The sequence below is a fragment of the Epinephelus fuscoguttatus genome, linkage group LG23, assembly GCF_011397635.1.
Source record: "Epinephelus fuscoguttatus linkage group LG23, E.fuscoguttatus.final_Chr_v1".
Taxonomy (NCBI): Eukaryota; Metazoa; Chordata; class Actinopteri; order Perciformes; family Serranidae; genus Epinephelus; species Epinephelus fuscoguttatus.
The window spans coordinates 14,056,616-14,081,994 of NC_064774.1; the positions used below are offsets into that span (position 1 = coordinate 14,056,616).

The 25,379-nt window shown below is 41.4% G+C and overlaps 1 protein-coding gene and 2 non-coding genes across 4 annotated transcripts in view; 1 reads left to right on the top strand and 2 right to left on the bottom strand.

Moving 5' to 3' along the window:
• lg23h20orf27 (linkage group 23 C20orf27 homolog) overlaps nt 1-25,379 on the top strand; it is a 60,986-nt gene extending 35,607 nt beyond the window's left edge. For both annotated transcript variants that reach the window (XM_049568170.1, XM_049568171.1), the window contains exons 4-6: nt 8,859-8,997; nt 16,233-16,358; nt 21,945-25,379. In XM_049568170.1, the coding sequence (XP_049424127.1) occupies nt 8,859-8,997; nt 16,233-16,358; nt 21,945-22,045 (366 nt within the window). In that variant the 3' untranslated portion in view covers nt 22,046-25,379. The remainder of the gene's footprint in view (nt 1-8,858; nt 8,998-16,232; nt 16,359-21,944) is intronic.
• trnag-gcc (transfer RNA glycine (anticodon GCC)) lies at nt 11,216-11,286 on the bottom strand. Its single transcript has one exon. It is a non-coding gene; the product is annotated as a tRNA-Gly (tRNA).
• On the bottom strand, nt 20,799-20,869 carry trnag-gcc (transfer RNA glycine (anticodon GCC)). Its single transcript has one exon. It is a non-coding gene; the product is annotated as a tRNA-Gly (tRNA).

Sequence of the window (25,379 nt, forward strand, 5' to 3'; positions counted from 1 at the left end):
CCACTGAGCTGAGATCCAACACACAGGCTTGCCCAGGTGTTTTAAATAGATTCTTCGTTCACTGTTGAGGCATGCTAGCCGGGTAAGACCATCCTGATGTCGTGAGCTCGAACACTTTCAAGAAATTAAAATCCACTCCGGGCCAAGCACGGGTCCACACCATAGTTTACAATGTAAGTAGCCAGTCAAGGTCCCAAAGCAAGAAGCACTAACTCTAATATTAGTGGAGTAAACACAGCAATAAATTAAGTTATTACAGAAATACAGTCAATAACAACAACTACACAAGGAGAATGCACTCGTGGGGTTTGTCAGGGGAAAAGACGTTTCCACTGTTCTTCCGACTGGATTTGGCAAAATTTGAACTACGCTCAGACTCCGCAAGTGCAAACTCTTATTCTTGTGTAGTTGTTGTTATCAACTTGATTTCTGCAATAACTTCACTTATTGCTGTGTTTACTCCTCTAACGTTAGAGTTAGCGCTTGCTGCTTTGGGAGCCGCCACTATTGTTCTGCAAGCTGCATCCTGCGTTTTACGCCTTCAACTACAATCAGAAGATAAGCGGCTCGATCCCCGGCTCCTCTACTCCACATGCCCAAGCATCCTTGAGCAAGACACTCAACCCCAAATTGCTCCCGATGGCTGTTCCATCAGTGTGTGAGTGTGTCAAAAACTGTGTAGCAGGTGGCAGCTTGTATTGTAGCCTCGGCCACCCGTGTGTGAATGGGTCAATGTAACTCGTAGTGTCAAAAGCGCTTTGAGTGGTCAGTTGACTAGAAAGGCACAATAGAAGTGCAGATCCATTTACCATACATTTTACCAACACAGTCGCTGATTGGCTGCTTACATTGTTAACTACGGTGTGTATCCCTGATTGGCTTTGATTGGATTTTAATCTATGGAAATTAAAAGTTAGGGAGGCAGTGGGGGCCAGACTGATACAGAGAGGGAAACAGAATGTTGAGTTCACATCATCAGGATGGTCTTACCAGGTGAGAGGCACAAAACAAAGTTCTCTTCCTGAATTCAATGTAACATAGATTGAGTAATTGATACACAAATGATCATTTCGTAGGTGAAGTATTCCTGTTGGAGTGTTAGCATTTAGCTCAGAGCATCTCTGGGCCTCACAGAGCTGCTAGCGTGGCTGCACTCTTGTTTCTAGATGTTGGATAAAGGACACTAAAGACTAACACAATAAGAGCATTGATAGGGATGAATTATAGCTCCTAAGGCAATTCAAAAGCACTGGTTTTACTGTTTGAGAAAATACATGCACTGAAGATTTATCTGACAAGTCATGCTTTGTTTCTGCTAGAGTGGACAACACACAAAATCAAGTGCATCTCAAGTAGTTTGGGTTTTCAGACCAGATTTCCTGCCTGCAGCCAGAGTTATGTCCTTGAATCGTTTATATCGATATCATAGAGACTGTAGCTGTATTTGTTCTCATTTTCTCTCCTTTTTCACTGAATAACCTTCAATCCCACAGACATTCCTTTGAACTTTTTATTTTTCTTTAGATTTGTGACATATTTAAATGTATATGTGACTTTACCGGGTTGAAGTGCGCTAAACTTGCATGGTACATCTGCCTAAGTAGACACCAAACACATTCAGGGGCGTCCAGGTTAGCTTTCTCCTTCTGCTGTTTCTCAGTTGTACCAAAATCTCAAAGCAAAGTTCTGCACATGCTCACACTAACTAAGCCTCTCCAAGCTTTGAAACTAGTTCACAGCCAAATCGATTTGCCTAAAAGCAGCATGTGCACGTGGAGATGAACTGCAAACTTGGCTGTGACCTTCACAGTTACAGAGCAGCGTGTGTGCGAGTTTGTTTCTCAGAGCTTTTAAGCGTGCTGGAGAGTGGGCACAGAGTACTGTCAGCCCGGCGTCGTGGCTCATCGTGGAGCTGAGGAAAGGGGGGGGGTTGCTATGGAAATGGCCATGCGGGTTGTACAGACCAAAGATGAGGCGGGAGTGTGTGGGATGGAGGTGGCATGCATACAACAGCTGTATGAATACCAGTTTTGACAAAGGTAATTTGAATTTCACAGAGTGTGTGTGTGTGTGTGTGTGTGTGTGTGTGTGTGTGTGTGTGAATGCAGGCGAGGCGGAGGCATTTAGAAAGAACACATAATCTTTGTTCATTTCTCCGTGTTTGCACTCGTGTATCTGATAACATAGTGAAGCCGAGGATGCAAATGAGCAGCTGTCAGTGCTACAGAGATCAGCTGAGAAAAGTGATGCTGCAGAATCCAGTTCAAATTATTTGCATGACTCAGGACGGCTGTGTTTGTGAACTTGCAGATTATGATTATGAGCTTGTGTTCTGCAGGTTTAGATGCACATGAAGTATAATCATGTTACTGTGTGGAACCAGAGCAAGGGTTAATGACTGTAAGGACGTGCAGCTTCCTCCAGGAAACACTGCCATTAAATTCAGACAAGGGAAATTAAAGAAGCTATACTGGAGTTTTTTTTTAGTTTAAAGCAGCACTAATCAATATTTTTATATCTACAATGAATCAAATAACTGAATGTTATGTGACAAGTGAAGCTCGTAGTGACAAACCCACAGAGAATTATCACCTGACTCAGCACTTGGCTCGCTTTAATTATGTCTACCAGTTGTGAGATCCAGAGACTTGACTGGATTGTGCATGCTAATGTTAAACATGATCAAAGCAATAGGGATTTAACGGGGGATGTGGTCACTTAAACCACCGGTGTGTGAGAAAAATAATAATGTTACATGTAGGGGTGTGCCATATCATCTCATTCACGATAATGCCAGTATATTTTTTTAAATCATATGAAAAATTCATATTGTGATACTCGCAATATTTCGACTTATAGACATATGAATTCATACTGTTACCCACGGCAACAACAAGCATGCCTGAAAGCAAAAGTATTACCGACTCTGCAGTGGTTCCAGAAAGAGGAGCAGCTTCAGTAGTGTGGAATAAACTGTGGCGTCCTGAATGTTTAATGAGCAGCCCCAGACTTCTCAGACTCTTACAGAGTTACCGCTCAGAGTGAACTCAGTCAGTGGCTCCTCTGGCAGCAGCACAGCGTCTCTCCCTCTCCTCTCTCACCCATGTGCACATGGGAGTCGGTGTTGTCAAGTGATTTTATCATAAACCTTTGGTAATGTAAACCTATGTGACACAAAAAAACTGAAATGGCAGAGCATAAAGGTCCAGATGGAAAAAAAGCAACTCAATCATTTAGGATTTTACTAAAAGAAGGAAATCACCTGTTGATTTATATACAGTACAGGCCAAAAGTTTGGACACACCTTCTCATTCAATGCGTTTTCTTTATTTTCATGACTATTTACATTGTAGATTCTCACTGAAGGCATCAAAACTATGAATGAACACATGTGGAGTTATGTACTTAACAAAAAAAGGTGAAATAACTGAAAACATGTTTTATATTCTAGTTTCTTCAAAATAGCCACCCTTTGCTCTGATTACTGCTTTGCACACTCTTGGCATTCTCTCCATGAGCTTCAAGAGGTAGTCACCTGAAATGGTTTCCACTTCACAGGTGTGCCTTATCAGGGTTAATTAGTGGAATTTCTTGCTTTATCAACAGGGTTGGGACCATCAGTTGTGTTGTGCAGAAGTCAGGTTAATACACAGCCGACAGCCCTATTGGACAACTGTTAAAATTCATATTATGGCAAGAACCAATCAGCTAACTAAAGAAAAACGAGTGGCCATCATTACTTTAAGAAATGAAGGTCAGTCAGTCGGGAAAATTGCAAAAACTTTAAATGTGTCCCCAAGTGGAGTCGCAAAAACCATCAAGCGCTACAACGAAACTGGCACACATGAGGACCGACCCAGGAAAGGAAGACCAAGAGTCACCTCTGCTTCTGAGGATAAGTTCATCCGAGTCACCAGCCTCAGAAATCGCAAGTTAACAGCAGCTCAGATCAGAGACCAGATGAATGCCACACAGAGTTCTAGCAGCAGACCCATCTCTAGAACAACTGTTAAGAGGAGACTGCGAATCAGGCCTTCATGGTCAAATAGCTGCTAGGAAACCACTGCTAAGGAGAGGCAACAAGCAGAAGAGATTTGTTTGGGCCAAGAAACACAAGGAATGGACATTAGACCAGTGGAAATCTGTGCTTTGGTCTGATGAGTCCAAATTTGAGATCTTTGGTTCCAACCACCGTGTCTTTGTGAGACGCAGAAAGGTGAACGGATGGATTCCACACGCCTGGTTCCCACTGTGAAGCATGGAGGAGGAGGTGTGATGGTGTGGGGGTGTTTTGCTGGTGACACTGTTGGAGATTTATTCAAAATTGAAGGCACACTGAACCAGCATGGCTACCACAGCATCCTGCAGCGACATGCCATCCCATCCGGTTTGCGTTTAGTTGGGACGATCATTTATTTTTCAACAGGACAATGACCCCAAACACACCTCCAGGCTGTGTAAGGGCTATTTGACCAAGAAGGAGAGTGATGGAGTGCTGCGGCAGATGACCTGGCCTCCACAGTCACCGGACCTGAACCCAATCGAGATGGTTTGGGGTGAGCTGGACCGCAGAGTGAAGGCAAAGGGCCAACAAGTGCTAAACACCTCTGGGAACTCCTTCAAGACTGTTGGAAAACCATTTCAGGTGACTACCTCTTGAAGCTCATGGAGAGAATGCCAAGAGTGTGCAAAGCAGTAATCAGAGCAAAGGGTGGCTATTTTGAAGAAACTAGAATATAAAACATGTTTTCAGTTATTTCACCTTTTTTGTTAAGTACATAACTCCACATGTGTTCATTCATAGTTTTGATGCCTTCAGTGAGAATCTACAATGTAAATAGTCATGAAAATAAAGAAAACGCATTGAATGAGAAGGTGTGTCCAAACTTTTGGCCTATACTGTATATAGATCCCAGGGGAAATTTTTTGTATTTGGGAGTTGTTTAAATGTGTAATTTGTGGTGGATTTTATTTAGTTGACCTATTAATATTGTAACAGAATCTGAATCTCACTCTGAGTTACTGTTGTTGTTCACAAACTAAAGAAATGAGAGATCATTTTAAACTTTGCTGAGTATTAGAGGGCAAACTGTTGGGGTGACATGTAAAAAAAAATACCCTGAAATATCGTGATATTATTTTAGGGCCATTTCGCCCACCCCTAGTTACATGTAGTTTAATTTATAAGTAGAAGAGAAAAAAAAGTCTGCTAGCTGCTAGGCTAATTTATTCAATGTAAACATGCTTAAGATAATAATGAGTCAATAGCAGTTTAAATGATCTTGTTGTTAGTCTGTGTTTTATGACTGTTTGGAGAAGTTTGCCTTCAGGGCTCTGAAACAGATAGACCAGAATTTTAGGAAAACACTTAAACCGATTGGTTCTGTAGTTGGCTCAACTGCGTTTTGTTGCTGCTCCCGTCTGCAGCAGTGCATTGCTTCGCTTCCAGATTTTGGACTTCAGCCTGCTTCTCCAAACTGGGGGCGTGCCAACTGACATCTACTGGGGTTAAATTTAAATACTGTCTATGGATATACCCCATACAACCCCACTTTAAAAAAAAATCTTAACTATCCCTTTAAGATGCATGCTAGCACTTTTGAGTGAATGAAAATGACTTCACTGAGTTGTCATCTGGAGTCACACCACAAGTAATTTTGTATTCTAGCATGGCCAACAGCTGTAAACCAACACTTTAAAGGAAGTTACAAATCGTCATCTCACATGTAAGAATCTCCAGTTTCTCTTTTGTTAAGAGTGTTGTGTGACTGGATCTATCTGTGAATTTGACATACAAGTTCATACAGTGTGTGGTATTTCCTCTCCAAGTTGGTTAAAGAATTGCACCATTGTTTTGGAGGAACGATGAGACATTTGTGACTTTGGGTGTGTCCGACTCTCAGTGTTACACATCTTTAGAAATGACATGTTAGTGTCACCGCTCAGTAGTGCGCTCACAAACGAGACCTTAAATTACTTTCTGACTGAAATGTTTCACATTGATTCACTCCTTGATCACTTCTTGGTCTCTATCATGGCAGAAAACTCTCCGCTGGTCCAAATCTGCAGCATGAAATTCATATTAAATCAATTTTTCAGAGGCAGTTCACAGCGCCTGGACATGCGTGGGACTACGCTCACAGAATGATTATTGTTTTTCTCTGCAGCGCTCCCTCAGTGTTCCCTTTCTCCTGTCTCGCTTCATGCTGTGTGCAGCCTCTGCTCTGCTGCTCCAACCAGGGGTCACGCGGGGCCGAAACTGCCGTTTGCAGCTCATAGCTGGAGGGGCTTTAGGCTTATCTCTCATTGCCGGCTCTTCCCTGCAGCCTCCTCTCTCTCTCGCTGTCTCTCTTTGTTATCCGGACTCCTCTGTGAGGCTTTCTTCACTCCTCTCTGTGACCATTCCCTCATGAATTTTTCTCTTTGCTAAAAGTTCGGCAGCTAGCTCTACATCACTCGCCTCTCCCCACCTGTCTGTTGCTCTTCCTCTCACTTCCCTTCCATATAGTTGTCTTATAAATTTTGCATATGGGTAGTGTGAACTGAAAAGGTGTGAACTGTGCAGCAGCAACAGGAGATAAGAGTGTTTGGATGCATCAGCTCTGTGTGCAAAAATTGGGTGCCTGGTTTCCATTTCTTTCTTCTGAATTTTATTTATCTCAGTATTTTTTCCAATTAATCAGTCAAGCATTTAGTTTGTAAAATGTCAGAAAACAGCAAAAAATGCCAGTCACTAGTTCCCACATCTTTAAATGACTTGTTTTATCTGACCAGCAGACCCAAAACCCGAGGATGTTCAAAGCTCAGTGATGTAAATCAGAAAAAAAGCAACATCTTCATATCTGAGAAGCTGAAAGTTTACTGTGCAGGAATTGTCAGCTACTGATTGTAAACCACATCTCCAGAGAATGTGAAAGTGAGAGTCCCAGATATGACATGTTTACATTTTTCTCGGTGCTGTCTGTGATTTTTGGCAGCAGTGTTTAGCACTGACGCCTCACAGCGAGAGGGTTCCTGGTTTGAACCCCAGGGTGGGGGAGGACTTCTGTGTGGAGTTTGCATGTTCTCCCCGTGTTAGCGTGGGTTTTCTCGGGGTACTCCGTAGATCTGGGCGATATATCGATATATTTTAAAGCAAGATATAGATTTAGACAACACCGTTTATATCGATAAAGGCTGAAGTTGTGTTACATAACACACACCAGTGTTCATCTCTGTCACACTCTCCTCACAGCTCCGCCTCACTCACTCACTCACTCACTCACTCACTCACAAGTTCTCCAGCAACACTCAGAGAGACACGGACCTGCTCCTCTGTCTAATTTGTGTGTTAATTAGTCTACAGTGTGACATCGGTCTATATGTTGCACGAGCTACGTTAAATCAGTCTGTGAGATGAATGAAGTTACCGTAGCACACGTGTAGTACAGCGCTGCTAGTTTGTGTGTAAGGTGGATCATAGCGTGTCGCTGTTCTTCTTTGTAGTTGTAGTCTATTGTGTGACACTGACACAGCGCCTGGATGCAGGTGACAGATGTATTTCAGAAATGAAGTGACAACTCAGACGTTTCATATACAAGACGTATAAAATGCAAATATGAATAAAAATATTTATATCATTTTCCAGCACTTGATTCATTTGAAAGACCATGGAAAATGACATTTTAACCCCTCCCACAAAGATTTTTAATTGTTCCAGACCACAATGGATTTAGGCCTACTTGATACTTTTATACTCATGTTATAGATTTGCGCTGGAAACCTTCAAACCTCTGTAGCCACTGCTTTGTGTAAAAACGTTAACATGCAACCCTGCTATTTATTTTATATCATTGTTCATTTACATGTTGTGCCGCTGTTTATTTGCAAACAGGGAATAAAATCCCTGTCTTTGCATTTTATTTTGATCACAGTCCGTTTTTATGAAAGTGCTTGTGACATCTCAAATGTGGCTTTGACTTGCAGCTTAAAACATGAAGCCTATTTCATAGAAAATACCAAGATATATATTGTGTATTGCTAGTCAGCCTGTAAATACAGAGATATTGATTTATGTCCATATCGCCCAGCCCTAGTACTCCGGCTTCCTCCCACAGTCCAAAGAGATGCAGGTTAACTGGTGACTCTAAATTGTCCGTAGGTGTGAATGTCCAGCGTGTACCCTGCCTCTCACCCAATGTTTTTTCCTTGAAAAATTAATTACTAATAAAAAAAGTTGCACATTAATTTTCTGTTGACCCACTAATCGTTGTAGTTCTAGCTCTGGCTATGCTAAACATCAGCTAAGGTCAGAAATGCTCAACTTGTTTGTTGCTGCCACAGAGAGTCCGTGTTTGGGTGGTGGAGCTTTGGAGAGTCTCAAACCTCTGAGGAAGGTGTAACCACGTTTGGATTAAGCTCTTGAATTACAGCCATTTCTATTCACAAGGGATTAGTATTATTGGAAGGTTTTGGGGCTGAGTGAAATCCAAGAGGTAACTCTGTTTTATTTCCCGTCTGGCTAAAATTGCCAATTTGGCAGAGGTGAGGGGGATTAAGATCGCCAGAGCAATAACTAATGATTTCAATTAGACGACTCCCTCAAGAAAAACTCAAACAGTGTAGTGCTCATGAGAATTACTTATCCATGTTCCTCATAGAGATTAATCCTTTATTTATTGAGCTGTAGTGGACTTACACTATGGAATGTGAGGCCAAGCCAAAGCCTTTTTGCCTCTCTATAAATCCCTCTCTCCCTATGTACCAGTCGGATTAGTCCAAAGTTTTAGGAGAGAGAAAGACAGCCTTTGTTTTTCATCTTAATCGCTAAATCTTTACTTGACTCTTTCCCTCACAGCTCTGTCTCCCTTACACTGCAGGTTGGCTTCCTGAAGACGCAGCACCGGTATGAAGTAGTGTTCACCTTGCCCGAGGTCCCAGCTCTGGGGAAGGACGTGTGTCCAGCACCAGTGCCTAGTCCACACCTCCGGATCACTGATATCACACCGGCACCAGAGGGTAAGATCATGAGAGGATGAGGAGAAAACAAAACATGATTAAACACAGCAGAGTGTGTGTCTAAAAAGAACTTAACACCATGCCTGCTCTGGTTTCTGTTAAAGCCTACCAAACAATGAACTGACAGCTTTGTTGTTCTCAGTAGCTTGAGGCTAGTTTACTGGTGGGACTGTGGTCTCTCTGCCCCTGTTTAACTGGTTCTGGCTAAATAAATAAAGCTGCTAATGAAGGCAGGTGCACTGCGGTCACAGTGCTTCCAGAAAATGAGGTTAGGGTTACAGTAATGACGTTAATAGAAACTCTTTGTGGTGTTCAATGCACCCATTTATCACCCAAACGTCTGTGTCAGGCGATGTAGCAAACCTCAAGCCAGACAATGGTAAAGCGTACTGATGTTTTCAAAAGTCTTTAATTATGTTCAGCCGTCATCCATATTATTTGAACACCATCATTGATGATTTATTTGATTTGATCACCATGATATTACTGATATTCCACGAAGCACACACTCGCTTACCATCAAGTCAATTAAAGACACATTATCACCATACAATATCATGAAACATTAAATAACACAGTGCTTTGTTCCCACTCTAGCCGGGCGCTAAACTATGCAAGAAAGGGGACCACCATAATAAAGGCTGACAGGAAGTGATTTCAACCTTAGCTTCAGCGTCATTTACAGTCGATGTCTGCCTTGTTGACTGCCGTTGGCCTATCGTCAAATAAGATGAAATTCACAGATGGCAGTGGCCGGTGTTTTTCTGTTGTGTCACATCAATTTTTTATGCAGGCTTTAAGCAGGGCTCAAGACTAGCATTGTCCGATCGTCCTGGGGACAATAGAAAACATGTTTTGGACGAACAGAGATCTTGAAGGATGGTTTTGGGATGAAAGGACACAATAAACTCATTATCAACGTGTCAGGGGACACACTCTATTGTTTTGCTGATGATGCTACATTATGAACAATAAATCTGTGTTTAAATCTTAAGGAGGAGAGCTAGTTAATGTTGGTAGCAGCTGGCGGCGGGAACTAACAGCTAACAGAGATTGCGTTGAGGTACATTTAAGTGCATTGAAGCTTTATTCTGTAAAAATGAGTAACGAGAGAGGGTGGTCAAAGATCAAGGTCACTGTGACCTCGTCTATCTCATTCTTGTGAACGTGATATCTCAAGAATGCCTTGAGGTAATTTCTCCAAATTTGGCACAAACGTTCATTCGGACACATAGATGATTAGAATTCAGTAGTCAAAGGTCACTATGACCTTTTGTTCTGGACATAATTCAACATCATAAGTAAGAGACAGGAGGGGAGACATTTGGTCAGATACTGAATTGGTGACAGTAATATTGGGTGCCCATTTTGAAACTGTGGTGATTGTTGAGATCTTCTGTGCTGTTGCATTTAAGATGTGTGATGCATTTGTGTTTTAGAATTTGCAGTACCATCCATGTTTGAGGTGTTGTCAACTGTCATGGCTACAAATAAGTCTGGACAGAGAGGGGTGTAATCTGTTACTTGACTGTCACTGTGTTACTTACAGCCACGAAGTGATAATTCTAATTTTCTCTTAGCTTTTGCTCTAGTAACTACTATTTCAGTTTTGTCTTGATTTAACTGTAAGAAGTTTAGTGTCCCCCGCAGATTTATGTCAGAGATGCATGCAATCAAGTCATTAATAGGACTGTAATCATTTGAGCTTACAGAGATATATAGCTGGGTATTGTCTGCATAAATTTGGAAACTGATTTTTTAATGATATTGCCAGGTGGTAACATATATAGGCTGAAAAGAACTGGGCCTAAGGTAGAGCCCTGTGGGACACCACATGTCAGGTCCATGTTATCAGAGTGGTCATCCATGGCCACAGAATTGTCAACCAGTTCAGTAAGACCTGAAACATTTAAGAACTGTGCCAGAAAGGCTGACCCAGTGTTTGAATCTTGTCAGGCAGAATTGTATGATCTCCAGTGAAGGGGACATGTCCTAGACCCTAGGCCAGCACAACTGTACTTGTAACACCTCTTCGGACAGTTCTCAACAGTGTTGTAAAACCAGTCTGCGGTGCAAAAATGTCTTGAAAACCACTCTTACCATACCTGTAGGCATAATATAGCTGCACTAGTAGGAGAAAGTCATTGGTCATTAATGTACTGTCACTGTAGTGCAGAGCTTTTATGGGAGAGGGGTGGAAGGGCAAAGAAAAGTGTGCTGCATTGGCCGGGAATCGAACCCGGGCCTCCCGCGTGGCAGGCGAGAATTCTACCACTGAACCACCAATGCATTTGTACTCATATCATTTGCATAAATATTTTTTAATAGTGAGCAAAATCCAGCACAGTGAGATACACAATGGACCTGAAGTAAGTGTGTAGTCCAAACTGTCCCACTGTGAAATGTTCTATCACAGCTGTTTCACATATAGTACGTGTCAAATTCAGCGTGTGCACACTGAGTTGTTCATGATCACCATGACAGAGAACTGAGGAGGTTGATAATTTGAAACAGCACAGAGTGAATTTAACTCCTGATCTGATTCAGTGATCATTTATTGCATCATGCTCTGCAGCTTTTGGGACTGCAGACGTTCAAAGGGAGGCTCCTGTGTTCCTCATGGGACGGTCCCTAACTGCATGAAAGCAGATACTTTCCACACAGGAGGGGGCTGAGGGTTGACAGGGGAAGTGTTGCCCTAAGCTCAGCGCCTCAGCCTGTTCTCTCTCATGCTGTGTACACACTGTGTGGATTATGTTCCTGCAGTTTGTAACTGATTTCCGACTGAAAACTTTAATTTGAAAGTAAGTGACAGGACGACTGACAGGACAGATTCAAGAAGGAAGTAAAGTTAGCACGTTAGCACCACAATCTGATGTGAAAGAACAAATGATACTCAATGTGCTCTTGCGAACAACAACAAGAAATTAAGAACCGTTTCTGCTACAGAGCTCATGCTACAGAAGAAACATACTAATATTCTCACTAATACTAATATAACGTCCTTTTAACTTTTTCTGTTTGTCTGCTTTCCTAACTTCCGTTTCTCTTCTCATGTGTTGAGCCGTGCTACCACAGTGATGGCACTCTCTCTTACATATAAATGAACATCAGTCGAATTATTGCTACCACAAAAAGCTGTGTATATACTGGAGCTGTGGTGTCTGTGGTGACTTTCCTGCACCAGCAGAAGTTAAAGGGTGCAGACAGGGGGGAAGACACCAATGGAGCAGCAGCAGGCAGCACTCCTGTTTCTGGAGTGGATGCTCCAGACAAAAAAAGATATTTGGCATCCAGGGGATCAAAGCCATAAAAAGCCTTGAAGAAAACGCTCCCGTGGGCGAGAAAGATGCGGCGAGCTCACCTGCAGGCATACGTTAGGTACACACGCTGTGTACACACGTTGACAGTGTTTGTGTAACGACTCTCACTGCCAGAGGGAAGAGAAAAAAGTTCCACACTGCAGTTTCACTGATTGGTTGTAATAGCCTACAAGCCAGCTGAAACTGTATTTTAAGGCTAATATAGAATTAGTATTGAATTTTTAAAAGACCAATAATGGTGTATAATATCTTTTTTTTTTTTTTTTTAGCAAAAGCACGAAAAATAACCCCTTTGATTTTTACTTTCTTACTTTCCAGTTGGAAAATCCCCTTGCCAACACTCTCTAATGGACAATCTGTAATCGTGACAGTGTTTGTAAATGATCTCAAACCTAGTTTGGCCTTTCTGTACTGCAACTTGTTGTCACCTGTTGGATGGACATCTACATTGACACCAATATATCTGCAATAAGCTAATTTATTGGTGAATTTCTGACCTTTGACCCCTCTAGTCTTTACTACTTTGTATTGCAGTTGCTGCATGACAGTTTCCCACGGAGAATGAATACACTCACGTCTTATCTTCTTACCTTGTCCTCACACACTCTGTAAACTCATTACGTAAAGCAATATTATCAAACTGCTCTTTTGGGAATGTTTCTACAAGCTGCAAACAGAGCTCCAAAATGTCATTCATTACTTAAATCCCCTTTAAAGTAGTTTTCTTCAAGAAAAAGTTGTATGAGGCACTTATAGTCAGTGTGCCATATCATCTCGCTCATGATAATACCGGTATCATTTCTAATACCATATGAAAAATTCATATGGTGATACTTGCAATATTTCGACTTGTTGACATATGATGTCATACTGTTACCCACGGCAAAGTCAAGCATGGCTGAAAGCAAAATTATTAACAACTCCATGGTGGTTCCAAAAAGAAGAGCAGCTTCAGTAGTGTGGAATAAACTGTGGCGTCCTGAATGTTTTATGAACAGCCCCGGACTTCTCAGAGTCTTTAAGCAAGTGACCGCTCAGAGGGAACTCATTCAGCGGCTCCTCTGGCAGCAGCACAGCGTCTCAAGTGATTTTGTCATAAACCTTTGGTAATGTAAACCTATGTGATGCTTGCAGCTTGATAAACAACCTACATATATGTGAATGTGCGATAATTGTGGTATTATAACAGCCTGTCACAGGTTACAGCGTGATTATTAGAGGAGAAATGGCAGAACATAAAGGTACAAAAACAACTCAATCATTTAGGATTTTTTCGAAGAGAAGGAAATCACCTGTTGATATATATATATATTGATCCGAGGGGACAGTTTTTGTATTTGGGAGCTGTCAATGAAGTCTGGCTTTGAAGAGAGCATGGCTTCAGGTAAAGCAAATATATATATATATATGTACAGTACAGGCCAAAAGTTTGGACACACCTTCTCATTCAATGCATTTTCTTTATTTTCATGACTATTTACATTGTAGATTCTCACTGAAGGCATCAATACTATGAATGAACACATGTGGAGTTATGTACTTAACAAAAAAAGGTGAAATAACTGAAAACATGTTTTATATTCTAGTTTCTTCAAAATAGCCACCCTTTGCTCTGATTACTGCTTTGCACACTCTTGGCATTCTCTCCATGAGCTTCAAGAGGTAGTCACCTGAAATGGTTTTCCAACAGTCTTGAAGGAGTTCCCAGAGGTGTTTAGCACTTGTTGGCCCCTTTGCCTTCACTCTGCGGTCCAGCTCACCCCAAACCATCTCGATTGGGTTCAGGTCCGGTGACTGTGGAGGCCAGGTCATCTGCCGCAGCACTCCATCACTCTCCTTCTTGGTCAAATAGCCCTTACACAGCCTGGAGGTGTGTTTGGGGTCATTGTCCTGTTGAAAAATAATTGATCGTCCAACTAAACGCAAACCGGATGGGATGGCATGTCGCTGCAGGATGCTGTGGTAGCCATGCTGGTTCAGTGTGCCTTCAATTTTGAATAAATCCCCAACAGTGTCACCAGCAAAACACCCCCACACCATCACACCTCCTCCTCCATGCTTCACAGTGGGAACCAGGCATGTGGAATCCATCCGTTCACCTTTTCTGCGTCTCACAAAGACACGGCGGTTGGAACCAAAGATCTCAAATTTGGACTCATCAGACCAAAGCACAGATTTCCACTGGTCTAATGTCCATTCCTTGTGTTTCTTGGCCCAAACAAATCTCTTCTGCTTGTTGCCTCTCCTTAGCAGTGGTTTCCTAGCAGCTATTTGACCATGAAGGCCTGATTCGCAGTCTCCTCTTAACAGTTGTTCTAGAGATGGGTCTGCTGCTAGAACTCTGTGTGGCATTCATCTGGTCTCTGATCTGAGCTGCTGTTAACTTGCGATTTCTGAGGCTGGTGACTCGGATGAACTTATCCTCAGAAGCAGAGGTGACTCTTGGTCTTCCTTTCCTGGGTCGGTCCTCATGTGTGCCAGTTTCATGTAGCGCTTGATGGTTTTTTGCGACTCCACTTGGGGACACATTTAAAGTTTTTGCAATTTTCCGGACTGACTGACCTTCATTTCTTAAAGTAATGATGGCCACTCGTTTTTCTTTAGTTAGCTGATTGGTTCTTGCCATAATATGAATTTTAACAGTTGTCCAACAGGGCTGTCGGCTGTGTATTATCCTGACTTCTGCACAACACAACTGATGGTCCCAACCCCATTGATAAAGCAAGAAATTCCACTAATTAACCCTGATAAGGCACACCTGTGAAGTGGAAACCATTTCAGGTGACTACCTCTTGAAGCTCATGGAGAGAATGCCAAGAGTGTGCAAAGCAGTAATCAGAGCAAAGGGTGGCTATTTTGAAGAAACTAGAATATAAAACATGTTTTCAGTTATTTCACCTTTTTTGTTAAGTACATAACTCCACATGTGTTCATTCATAGTTTTGATGCCTTCAGTGAGAATCTACAATGTAAATAGTCATAAAAATAAAGAAAATGCATTGAATGAGAAGGTACGTCCAAACTTTTGGCCTGTACTGTATATATATATACAGCATTTACTTAAACTGATATTGATTTTTTTAGTTGGCTAAAAACACATTTTGCTTGGCCCCCATCCACAACACTACAATGCTTAGCTGCTGTGGCGGTACTCCAGCCTGCCTCTCCAAACTGGGGGCATGCTGACCACCATCTATTGTAGATAATACACTGACAGCAGATAAGTACCTCATACAACCCCACTTCAAAAAACCCAAACTATCCCTTTAACTGTCACAAAGTGCCTCATCTTCCCTGAGCCATATATACGATGCAACATTCACTCCGAGTGTCGCACACAAATACAAAAGCAGTACGTGCCTGTTTTTGTTGGAGGCAGACCTGATGCTAAATACCCTGCATGTAATTCTCAGCAGCATTGTTACAGGCTGTGTGGAGGAGCAGATGGCACAGGATTACAGGAACAGACAGTTGGGACAATGTTAGCCCGGCAGTCCGTCTCTGAGGAGTAATAAACACGATCCTCACGTACACACTCCTTCCTGTATGTGGATTTTTGTTACTCAAGCTGTCAGAGGTGGTAAACTCCAAACACCGATGAAACAGACAACTTAAATATGTGTGTACTGGATTCCATCTCACCACTTAACCTGCTGATTTGGGTCAAAGGTGATCCTCTTATGTTTCCGGGAGCGGAGGTCACTAAATGCCTGTAACTGAAGCAGGTTACTGACCTTTACTGTCACACCCTTTATATTACTGTGCACTCTGTGTCTGTATCTGGAGCTGGTGTGGACAGCAGCAGGTGTGACTTTATGTTTACCTGTGTGTGTTTAATGTATGTAGACGAAGAAACTGTGTGTGAGGTAAAAACGAAACCCAATCCCTCTTCTTCTTCTGTGTGTTCCCCAGGAGGTCTGAAGGTGACGTGTGAGTACATGGCCCAGCAGGAGGGCGTTCTGTGTGAGGAGGTGCTGCTGCTGAGCGAGACCAACGAGGACGTCTGTGTTAAAGTCAAAGTTCACGCCAGAGTCATGGGTGAGGCCACTCTCCCGATACGAGTGATAGTAATCTCCGCAGCACACTGTAGCTCGTTGACAAGCTTTTGTTGTGTTTTCGGACAGCAGGGGAAGTGAAAACGTTTCAATCTGCTGTTTTTATGGACATGTTCAAGGGGAAAACACCAGAAACTACAAAAACGTGGCATCAGCAGAGTGCAGATCTCTGCCAGGTGTGTCTGTGGGCAGCAGGGAGTGCAGGGCAGGCTGTGTGTCCAGTGCGGTGCAATTATAGGGAGACAATATGCAGATAGAAGAGCTGAGTTGGCTCCCACTCAAAATGGTGGTGAAGATAATAAAAATGGGGGTTTATTCATCACGTATCGTGCCTAACTTTATTGGATCACAGGGTGTGAACTACAGAGGAGCTGACATGAGCTCCCCTGAAAACACTACCTGTGAAACTTTAGTCGGTCGCTAAATTATCAGCAATATTCTATTTTTGACGTTCATTTTTATTTTTCTGTATCATCATCATCATGGATTATGCATTAAATTAGACTAGTATTGATGTATGATTCAAGCATGAAGGTGATTCATCTGTTCCTGCCAGCATCATTGTAGCATGACAGATCAGAGATAAGCCGAAAACAAACTTTTGTAACTCACATGTGCAGACATGAAGCAAGTGAGCCTACATGTTAGCAATTACAGTCAGTCACTCCTCTCTTTGAGACATATCATGTCCTCATCAGAAACTGGGGAGGTATTAAGAGGAAAATTGGATTTCTCTGTAATGCTAACTTTTTAGCGCATTAGCTAACGTTAGCTTCGATAGCAAAACCAACTGGAGGAAACTGTTCAAGTGTCGTCCTCCTTTGTAAGATTGGCATAGTAACCAACCACAAAGCTTCCTGTGACATCATCCATCCACTGAGCGAGAGCATACGGGTCGGCCAGTCCGGTCCTGTTAGTCAGTGTACTTTTTCAAGTAACATAGTCTGAGTGGGCGGAAGTTCGCTGCAGAGATCAGCCTCTCATTGGGCGGAACAAGCCACCCGCTGAAGTCCCGCCCTACCACCTCCGGTTTCAACCTTTTTCAACGCGTCCTTTAATAACTTTTGTGGTGTTTGATCTTGCGGGGATGTAACCATTTTTCTGTCATTTTTTGCGTCCTGTAGGTGATATTTTTGTGGGCGTGTTACACCAAAACCTGTCCCCCCCCCCCCACCGCCCCGGCAATATTTTTGCAAGCGCACCGTTGCTGTGGCACCGCTCAGAACGATTGTGATTGGTTGAAAGAAGTACAAGCAGCCGGGGCATTTTTTCCTCCAATCTCACAGTGAGAGTCGGCCCAGCCAGACCTTTCTTTTCTTGAGAAAGGTCTGGTGAGCGAGACTACAAGTAACATTACTGGTCCCACAGAGTGAGTGACCTGACATGGTGCATTTGTAAGTTCAGACAGACGCTCCACACTGTCTGTGGAGAATTGTTTTACCTCCAGCTAAGCGCCGCCCACCAAAAAATGTCATACTGTTGTTTACAAACAGTAAAACGGGCTATAGTTCCCACGCTGGTGGATCAGAACATATCAGGTATGGTATGGTTTGAAATGAAACTAAACTTTTCTATGGACATCAGTATTTGAGCCACAATGAAAGCCAAAATGTGGCCTTCAACTGATGGAAAGGCTTGTTGTTTTCAGCCAGAAATGTATTTTGCTATGTGATTAGCTGTTGTTGATTATTAATGAACCTTAAAAAATGTGGGGGAAAAAAAAAAAATATATATATATATATATATATATATATATATATTAGGCTGATAGGTCCAGTAGTTTGTGGGATTAGCTGTGGACAGACAGACGAACACACACATGACCAAACAAATGATCCCCTCCAGGCTTAGCCCTTGTTGAAATAATAAAAACTGCAGTGTTTGCTGTTAAAACTCAACCTTTTACCACATTTTTTATCTTTATAGTAATGCTGCAACTTATTTTCATGCTAAATTAATCTGACAGTAATTATTTCAATTAATCGTTTGGTCTGTAAAACCTCAAAAAGTAGAGAAAAATCACAAGTTTTTACAATCCCAAAGTCCAATGTGATGTCTTTAAACTGCTTGTTTTGTTTAACCAACAGTCCAAAACCCAAAGATACAATTTTGAAGCTGGAACAAAACAATATTTGACATTTGACGAAAAATAGCTGCAAATGATTTTTTTTTTTTTGTTAGCTGACTAATCAATTAATTGACTCATTGTTCAGCACTACTTTTGAGCACTTAAGAATATTAATTTTCTCTAAAAAGAAAGTCCTCATCCAAAGTTTTAAACCATCACATTTAATCTCAGTTTGGATTTTTGTTGTATTTCACACTGGTTGGTCTTTGACACTATTAAATCTCAGTTTTTAAAATAAACAAGTTGAAGCTCATTAGTTTTACCACAGCTGACATCTCACATCTTTGAGTTCCGTATTTCAGGCTCTTTCAGTTTTAAAGTGAGAGCTGACACAGAAACTGAAAGTGGAACTTGTATTATTTTCACTTGTGTGCTGCTGCCACCTGCTGGTGACTCTGTGCTCTGGCTCAGAGACATTTTAACAGCACAAGTTAATCACAGACAGCCTTTAACTACGGGAGGTTAGATGGGGTTTACATATGTTTGAACAATAAGAAAACATGTTGAATGTTCTCTGTAAGGGATGTTTTCACTACATTAAGGGGAGAGTATTAAATCCTTGTTATTTTATGAAATAATAAGTCATATTTCAGATGTTACACAGTTGTAATTCTCTCTGGCTCAGCAATAACTTTGCATTTTCTCCACTTAAACCAGTGTCAGTGAGACTGAATTAGACACTGGCATTTGTGTCAGCAGATGGAGAATTAGGTAAAGAGGGCAAATGTGTGTTTCCATTTGTGCTGGCGTAAATATAGTCGAGCTGGTGTGTGTGTGTGTGTGTGTGTGTGTGTGTGTGTGTGTGTTTATATGCGTGCTTGAGGATGAACAGTGGTTGTGTTGGTGAGTGTTTATTTTTGCTCACAAAGCGTGGCCTGAACATCTGTCCAGATGTCTGTGTGTAATTGAGGCCTGGATGACGACCAGCTCAAAGGATTAAGCTCTGCCTCTGCTGTTACCCTCAGCTGCACTGCTGCGTTTAGATCAGTGACTGAAGAAGAATGATATAATGCTGTGCTGCTGTGGGTGCGTTCAGCGTTCGGTCTGGTTTGAAAACATCATATCTGTCCTGGAGATATAAGATACTGAGCTAACTGTGGTGGTATCAGGGGAGCAGTGAAGGAAACAATAAATGTAGACTTACTTTAAAATCTGCCATAAAAGAAATGGATTATTATTAGTAGTAGTGTTGTTGTTCCTGCTTTTGTTCATTATTTACTTTTTACTATAAAGAAATTCATTTATATTAAATTAAAATTAATTTCCTGAAAAACTTATTTTAAAATTACTTAAGAAATTGTTTTTTATTTATTTATTTGTTATTTAAGACAATGTAAATATAAATCTCCTTTTAAATTCTTCTTCAAAGAAATCCATTTTTTGAGTTTAGAATTTTTTTTAATCAAGAAACGTTATTTTTCTCTCTTTTTTAATGAAAATTTTAAAGGAAAATGTCTTTGTTTTAAATTTGTTGTTAAAGAGATTGAGAAATGTAAATATATATATATAATTTGTCATTAAAGAAATAAAGAAATATAAATTGCCTTTAAAAATTTTATTAAAAGAATTTAGGAAATGTAGATTTTTGAAAGTTAGTCATGAAAGTGAACTAATTTTAATTTCATTTCAAATTTGTTTTCAAAAACTTTTTTGTTTTTTAATAAGATTTTTTCAACTTAAAATAAAACGACAAATGTCTGTTTTTTCATTACTCAGTTACTCAATTACTTTCATTACTAAAATATCAATTTTTTTTAAGAATTAAAAATAGATCTTTAAAACAAACATTTCAGTCACTGTAAATGCATTCTGTGAAGCCTGTTAATATCTTTGAGATTGTATTTATTGTGATCATTAGTTGTGAAACAGTAAATCAGTTCATCAACAGACAATAAAAAATAAGTATTTCAATAAATTCATAATTTGTAATTCTTTAATCGAGAAAAAAAACAAATATTTGCCACGTCCAGCCTCTCAAATGTGACAATTTGCTGCTTTTCTGTTATTTATATGATTCAAATTAAATATCTTTTTAGAACAAGCTGATTTGAAAACATCACCTACAATTTTTTAAAATTTAAAGGGCAAATTCACTGTTTTTTGACAATTTAAAGATCCCAGTGATCAATTATATAGCATTGATTCTTACAACAGGCAGCTGCAGCAGCCCTCACGCTTATAGGTGCTTTTTGCTGGGAATATGTTCATATGTATCTGTAGCCAGCCGTCTCAGTCTGTAACATTGTGTAGAAGGATTAGCGTTGTGCAGTCATGTAGGGTGAAAAAAAAGTGTGTTGCATTGGCCGGGAATCGAACCCGGGCCTCCCGCGTGGCAGGCGAGAATTCTACCACTGAACCACCAATGCTCACATATAGACTGATAATACACTATAAAATTTTATATCCGTTAAGATATTAAAAATGTACAGGGCCCAGCTCAGTGAGATACACAGTGGAACTAAAGTAAGTGTGCAGTCCAAAGTGTCCGCTCACTACCCGCTGTGAAACGTTCAATCACAACCGCAGACGTTCAAAGAGAGGCTCCTGTGTTCCTGAACTGCATGTAAGCGGGAACTCTCCACGTAGGAGGGGCTGAGCTGAGGGGCAAGCGCCCTGAGCTCAGGGCAAGTGTTGCCCTGAGCATCTCTCTTGCTAACAGTCCACAATTCGTGTTTGGTCCGTGGGGGACTCGAACTCGCGACCTTCTGGTTCCCAGGCCGAGTCTCTGTCCTTCGGTGCTTCAGCCTTCCGTTCATATAGAGAGAAACAATAATTCGTGAAGACAATAAAGCCTCCACAAAATAGCATTTTAAGTCTTGTGTGTGATTTATCCTGGCTTCATATGAGCAGAGGAAATCTCTGCTAGTTGCTAGGCTAATTTATACAATGTAAAATGCCATAGGCTTGTGCTAATAACGTTAGCATGTTGTATTTGTTTGGAAAAAACGTGTTTAGTATAAGACAGTTGTTTTGTCGGTGAACCTTGTGAGCTGTAATGACGCCAAACTGTGTGCCATTACCTTTGTTAAATGTTGCTGTTGTCCCTGGCTTCATATGAGTAGAGGAAAAGATTGGCAGCTGCTAGGCTAATTTACTCAATGTAAAATGCCATAGGCTTGTGCTAATAACGTTAGCATGTTGTATTTGTGGGGGAAATGTGTCCAGATAAAGACAAGTGTTTGTCTGTGAATGCTGCGAGTTATAGTGAAGCTGATTTGTGAACTTGTGTTTGAAATTGACGCTATTAAGCCGTGTTTAATGTGTGTTTAATGTGTGTTTTGAATCAACTAAACTTTACAGCACTTCACAGAAACCTCCGCTGCCACCTAGTGTCTTGGAGGTGTAACTGCAGAGTGACACAGACGCACCACCGCACATGTATAAATGCTCACAACAGTGTAATGTCATGTATCCCTCCCTCTGTCTCTCCCTCTTACCTAGATCGTCACCAAGGTACACCCATGCTGCTGGATGGCGTCCGCTGCATCGGGGTGGAGCTGGAGTACGACTCTGAGCAGAGCGACTGGCAGGGATTCGACTAACCCTGTAGCTCCTGCTCCTGTTCCACCTGAAGCACACACACACATATACACAAACCTGACACACGCACACACACACACACACACACACACACACACACACACACACACACACACACACACCTGACATCATAGAACTGTACAACCACCAAATTTAACACACACCAAATAGGAAACAGCGTACACACAGATGATTTAGTGCCACGTAATGTACATACAGCAAGTGTTCACTGTTGGATTCTCACATACAGAAACATTCCTCTGCTGCAGCTTTCACAACATCATCTGAACAGTCAGTTTCCTCCAGCTCACCTTTTTGTCACCACCTCGGTTCTGTTGTTAACCTGTGTTTCCCTCACTGCACCTCTAGAGAGCAGCAGCGCTCTTTGAATCAGTGCAGCCTCAAATCTCTTCTCGCCGCCTCCTGTGCTCCAGTTCACACTCTCCCTGACGTGCAAACTGAACCCCAGGTGAGGCGGTAAATAAGGGCTCTTTTATTAATTAGGTAGCTTACAATTGAATCTATGGGAAGGAATATAAATCTGCACAAATCAGGGAAAAAAAGTTGAAGTGATTAGCAAAGCTGAGCCTGTAATGCCTCTGTTTAACCACAGGGGGGCGCTGCAGACCGCTGTATGTAAAGCTCCTCCAGTGTGCAGGCTGTTTTTGGTGCTGCAGTGTGGTCACAGTCTCCATTTAAAGGAAAAATCCAACCAGGGCACCCTTACCCTGTTATATATATCTCTCAGTATACGAGGTTCATGTTGCGATTATTACTTACAAAGTTTACAAATTTTCTGCATTTGCGTGGAAATCCCAAGTAACGTGTGTGAACTTATTCCAACATTTGCAGCAGCAGCAATGAGAAGAGAGGCTTTCCTCTGAGGGAAAAATGTGCTCCGGCTGTATGGCGTTAATCTATTGAGGTATTTTTCTGGATTGGACCTACCTGTATACATTCGTGCAAGCAAGTGCATCTAGAAAGACGTACTTTGCCTTTTGTTTTGAGGAACTGACAACAAAATCTGAGGCTTGCAGACTGTGTTTGAGATTTCTGAACAACCCAGTCAGCACAAGAAAATGATGGCATTGTACATTTCTGCAAACCACAGATACATTTTTATTTCAGAGGTATCATATCATGCTTCTAAAGAGCTCTGATTACTGTAAAACTTCAGTTAAACGCCCAGTCCCTTTTACTAGCCTGGTATGGCTGCACATTGTGACAAATAAAGGCCTGTCTCAATTAGAGGCCGGGTCTGGTTGCCAAGCAGTTGGCTACCTCAAATTATGCATCCATTCCTGGATTACTCTGTAAGTTATTCATATTCCTTCAGTCCGTAAGGGTCCTCAGATCAAAAGAATCAAAACGGTTTTTCATAGAAATGAATCCAAGTTGTGAGAATTGTTTGAAGTGGTGCCGGATGCCGTCGTCCTTGAGTGCTGTAACTCGTGCTGTCTGTCAGAGCTAGATCAAATGAATGAATCATAACTGATAAATTATCTGAAGCCTAATTTTTATGCAAGTACAATTCATCCTGGTTTAAATAAACAGTTTTAATGTAACTTTGTGTGAAAGGAATTAAAGGCCTGTCCCAAGTATAGGCCCCTTGAGTTCGGTTATTTAAGCAAATAATAGCCCGGGCTACTAATTTAAGTTTTACAGTATGTCTATATGAGACGACTTTGTTAGCTGAAGGTGGAGGGGATGGAGGATGGCCTGACATCAAGGTGCAGACAGCAGCAGACCACAGTTCGAGACCTACAGACCAAAAATTGGGTGTTGTAAAGCAAGACATCAGAAGCATTTCAAGCAGCAAAAGCAGGCATTCAAGCCAAAATGTGACCTTTTCCGAACCACAGCCAATTTGTTTTTGTGCCTAAACATAGCCAGATGTTAACTAGTGTTTTTTTTTGTCATTTAAACAGATGACTTTTAAAACAACAGTCCAAAACAAAAACAGAACCACAGTCTATTACAGCAACAGATGCATCCAGATGTACTTCAGTGTCATGGGCCCTTCATAAACAGAAAGTTCTCCCATTTATGAGCCAGTAAGTATTCAAAGAAGGCAGCTTCTGTCCTACGGCTAATCCATTTAGCGAATTCTGTCTTTTTTTTTGTATTTTTCCAGTGCTTGAACCACGGTGTTGTTGAAGTGTAAAGACACGTAAAATTTCAACACCTCCACCACATAACAATGTGTAAAATCTGTGGTTTTGAAAAGTGTACAAAGCCAAAGTTTATTCTGATGACTAAGTTGTTCTGAAACACTTTTCTACTGCAAAACCTTTTTGTCGTTAAACTGCAAATGTTTGGCTTTATTTGCTGCGAATTTTAAAAGCCAAACAGCAAGATTTAATCAGAAATGGTGGCTGTTTGTGAGGGTGTTAAACAGAGCGAGTTAAAATGACAAAAATTCTCTGAGTCCAGTTTTGCAAATATGGGGATTTCTTTCATCTCTCTGTTTTGTTGTCTTTGTAAATTTAATATCTTTGAGTTTTGGATCGTTGTTCCAACCAAACAAGACATTTGAGGACATTTTTTCTGTATTCCTGGTGTCTTTAAACCCAAATACCCTTTAATCAAGAAGTAACCATTAGATTAATGAACACTGAAGAGTGTTCTGGGTGGATTTTTCCTTTAAGAAAACCTGCTGCAGCCGGTCCAGATGAGTTTCTTTCTTTCTTCATGAAGCCTTCAGAACACACGTGCGACGCAAAGTGCCTTTCATTGTACCCTGCCATCCTGTTTCTCCTGTAACTTGAGCCTGGTGTGGTTTCATCATCTCCTGTCACACACTGTACCCTCCAGACGAACACAGGGACCAGTGTGGGGCCCACTGTTTGTTGTCTCTCCCCTCTCCCTCCACCGGCTTGCCTCAGACAGGTGCATACCTGACTCCCATCACTCCTCTGGCAGTGCGAGTGCAGCTCAGAGAGAGTCGACAGGTTGTAAATGAGTTTAATCACCTGTCAGCTCTGCTTCATTTACATTGTGCCATGATCTGGCTGCACTGTCGTCTCCCCTCTTTTTACAGACTCCTGACATTCTTTGTGAATCGACATGTTTTGTTTCTGTTAAACCCTCCTGAATACATCAGCCTTAAAGGAAAGGATTCTGTGTGTAACTTCTCAGTAGATTTCAGAGTAGATTTATTAGCTGTTTGCTTGTGATAGGTCAAAGTTTGTTTCTTCTTCTTCTTGGTGTTAAACTGAAACGCTCGTTAGGTTACTGTTTGGAGAATGTAGCAGTTTATTTGTCGACGTCTCTCTTCTGTGTGTGTGGTTTGTATTTTTTAATGTCAAAAAACGAATAAAAATGAGTGTGAGTTTT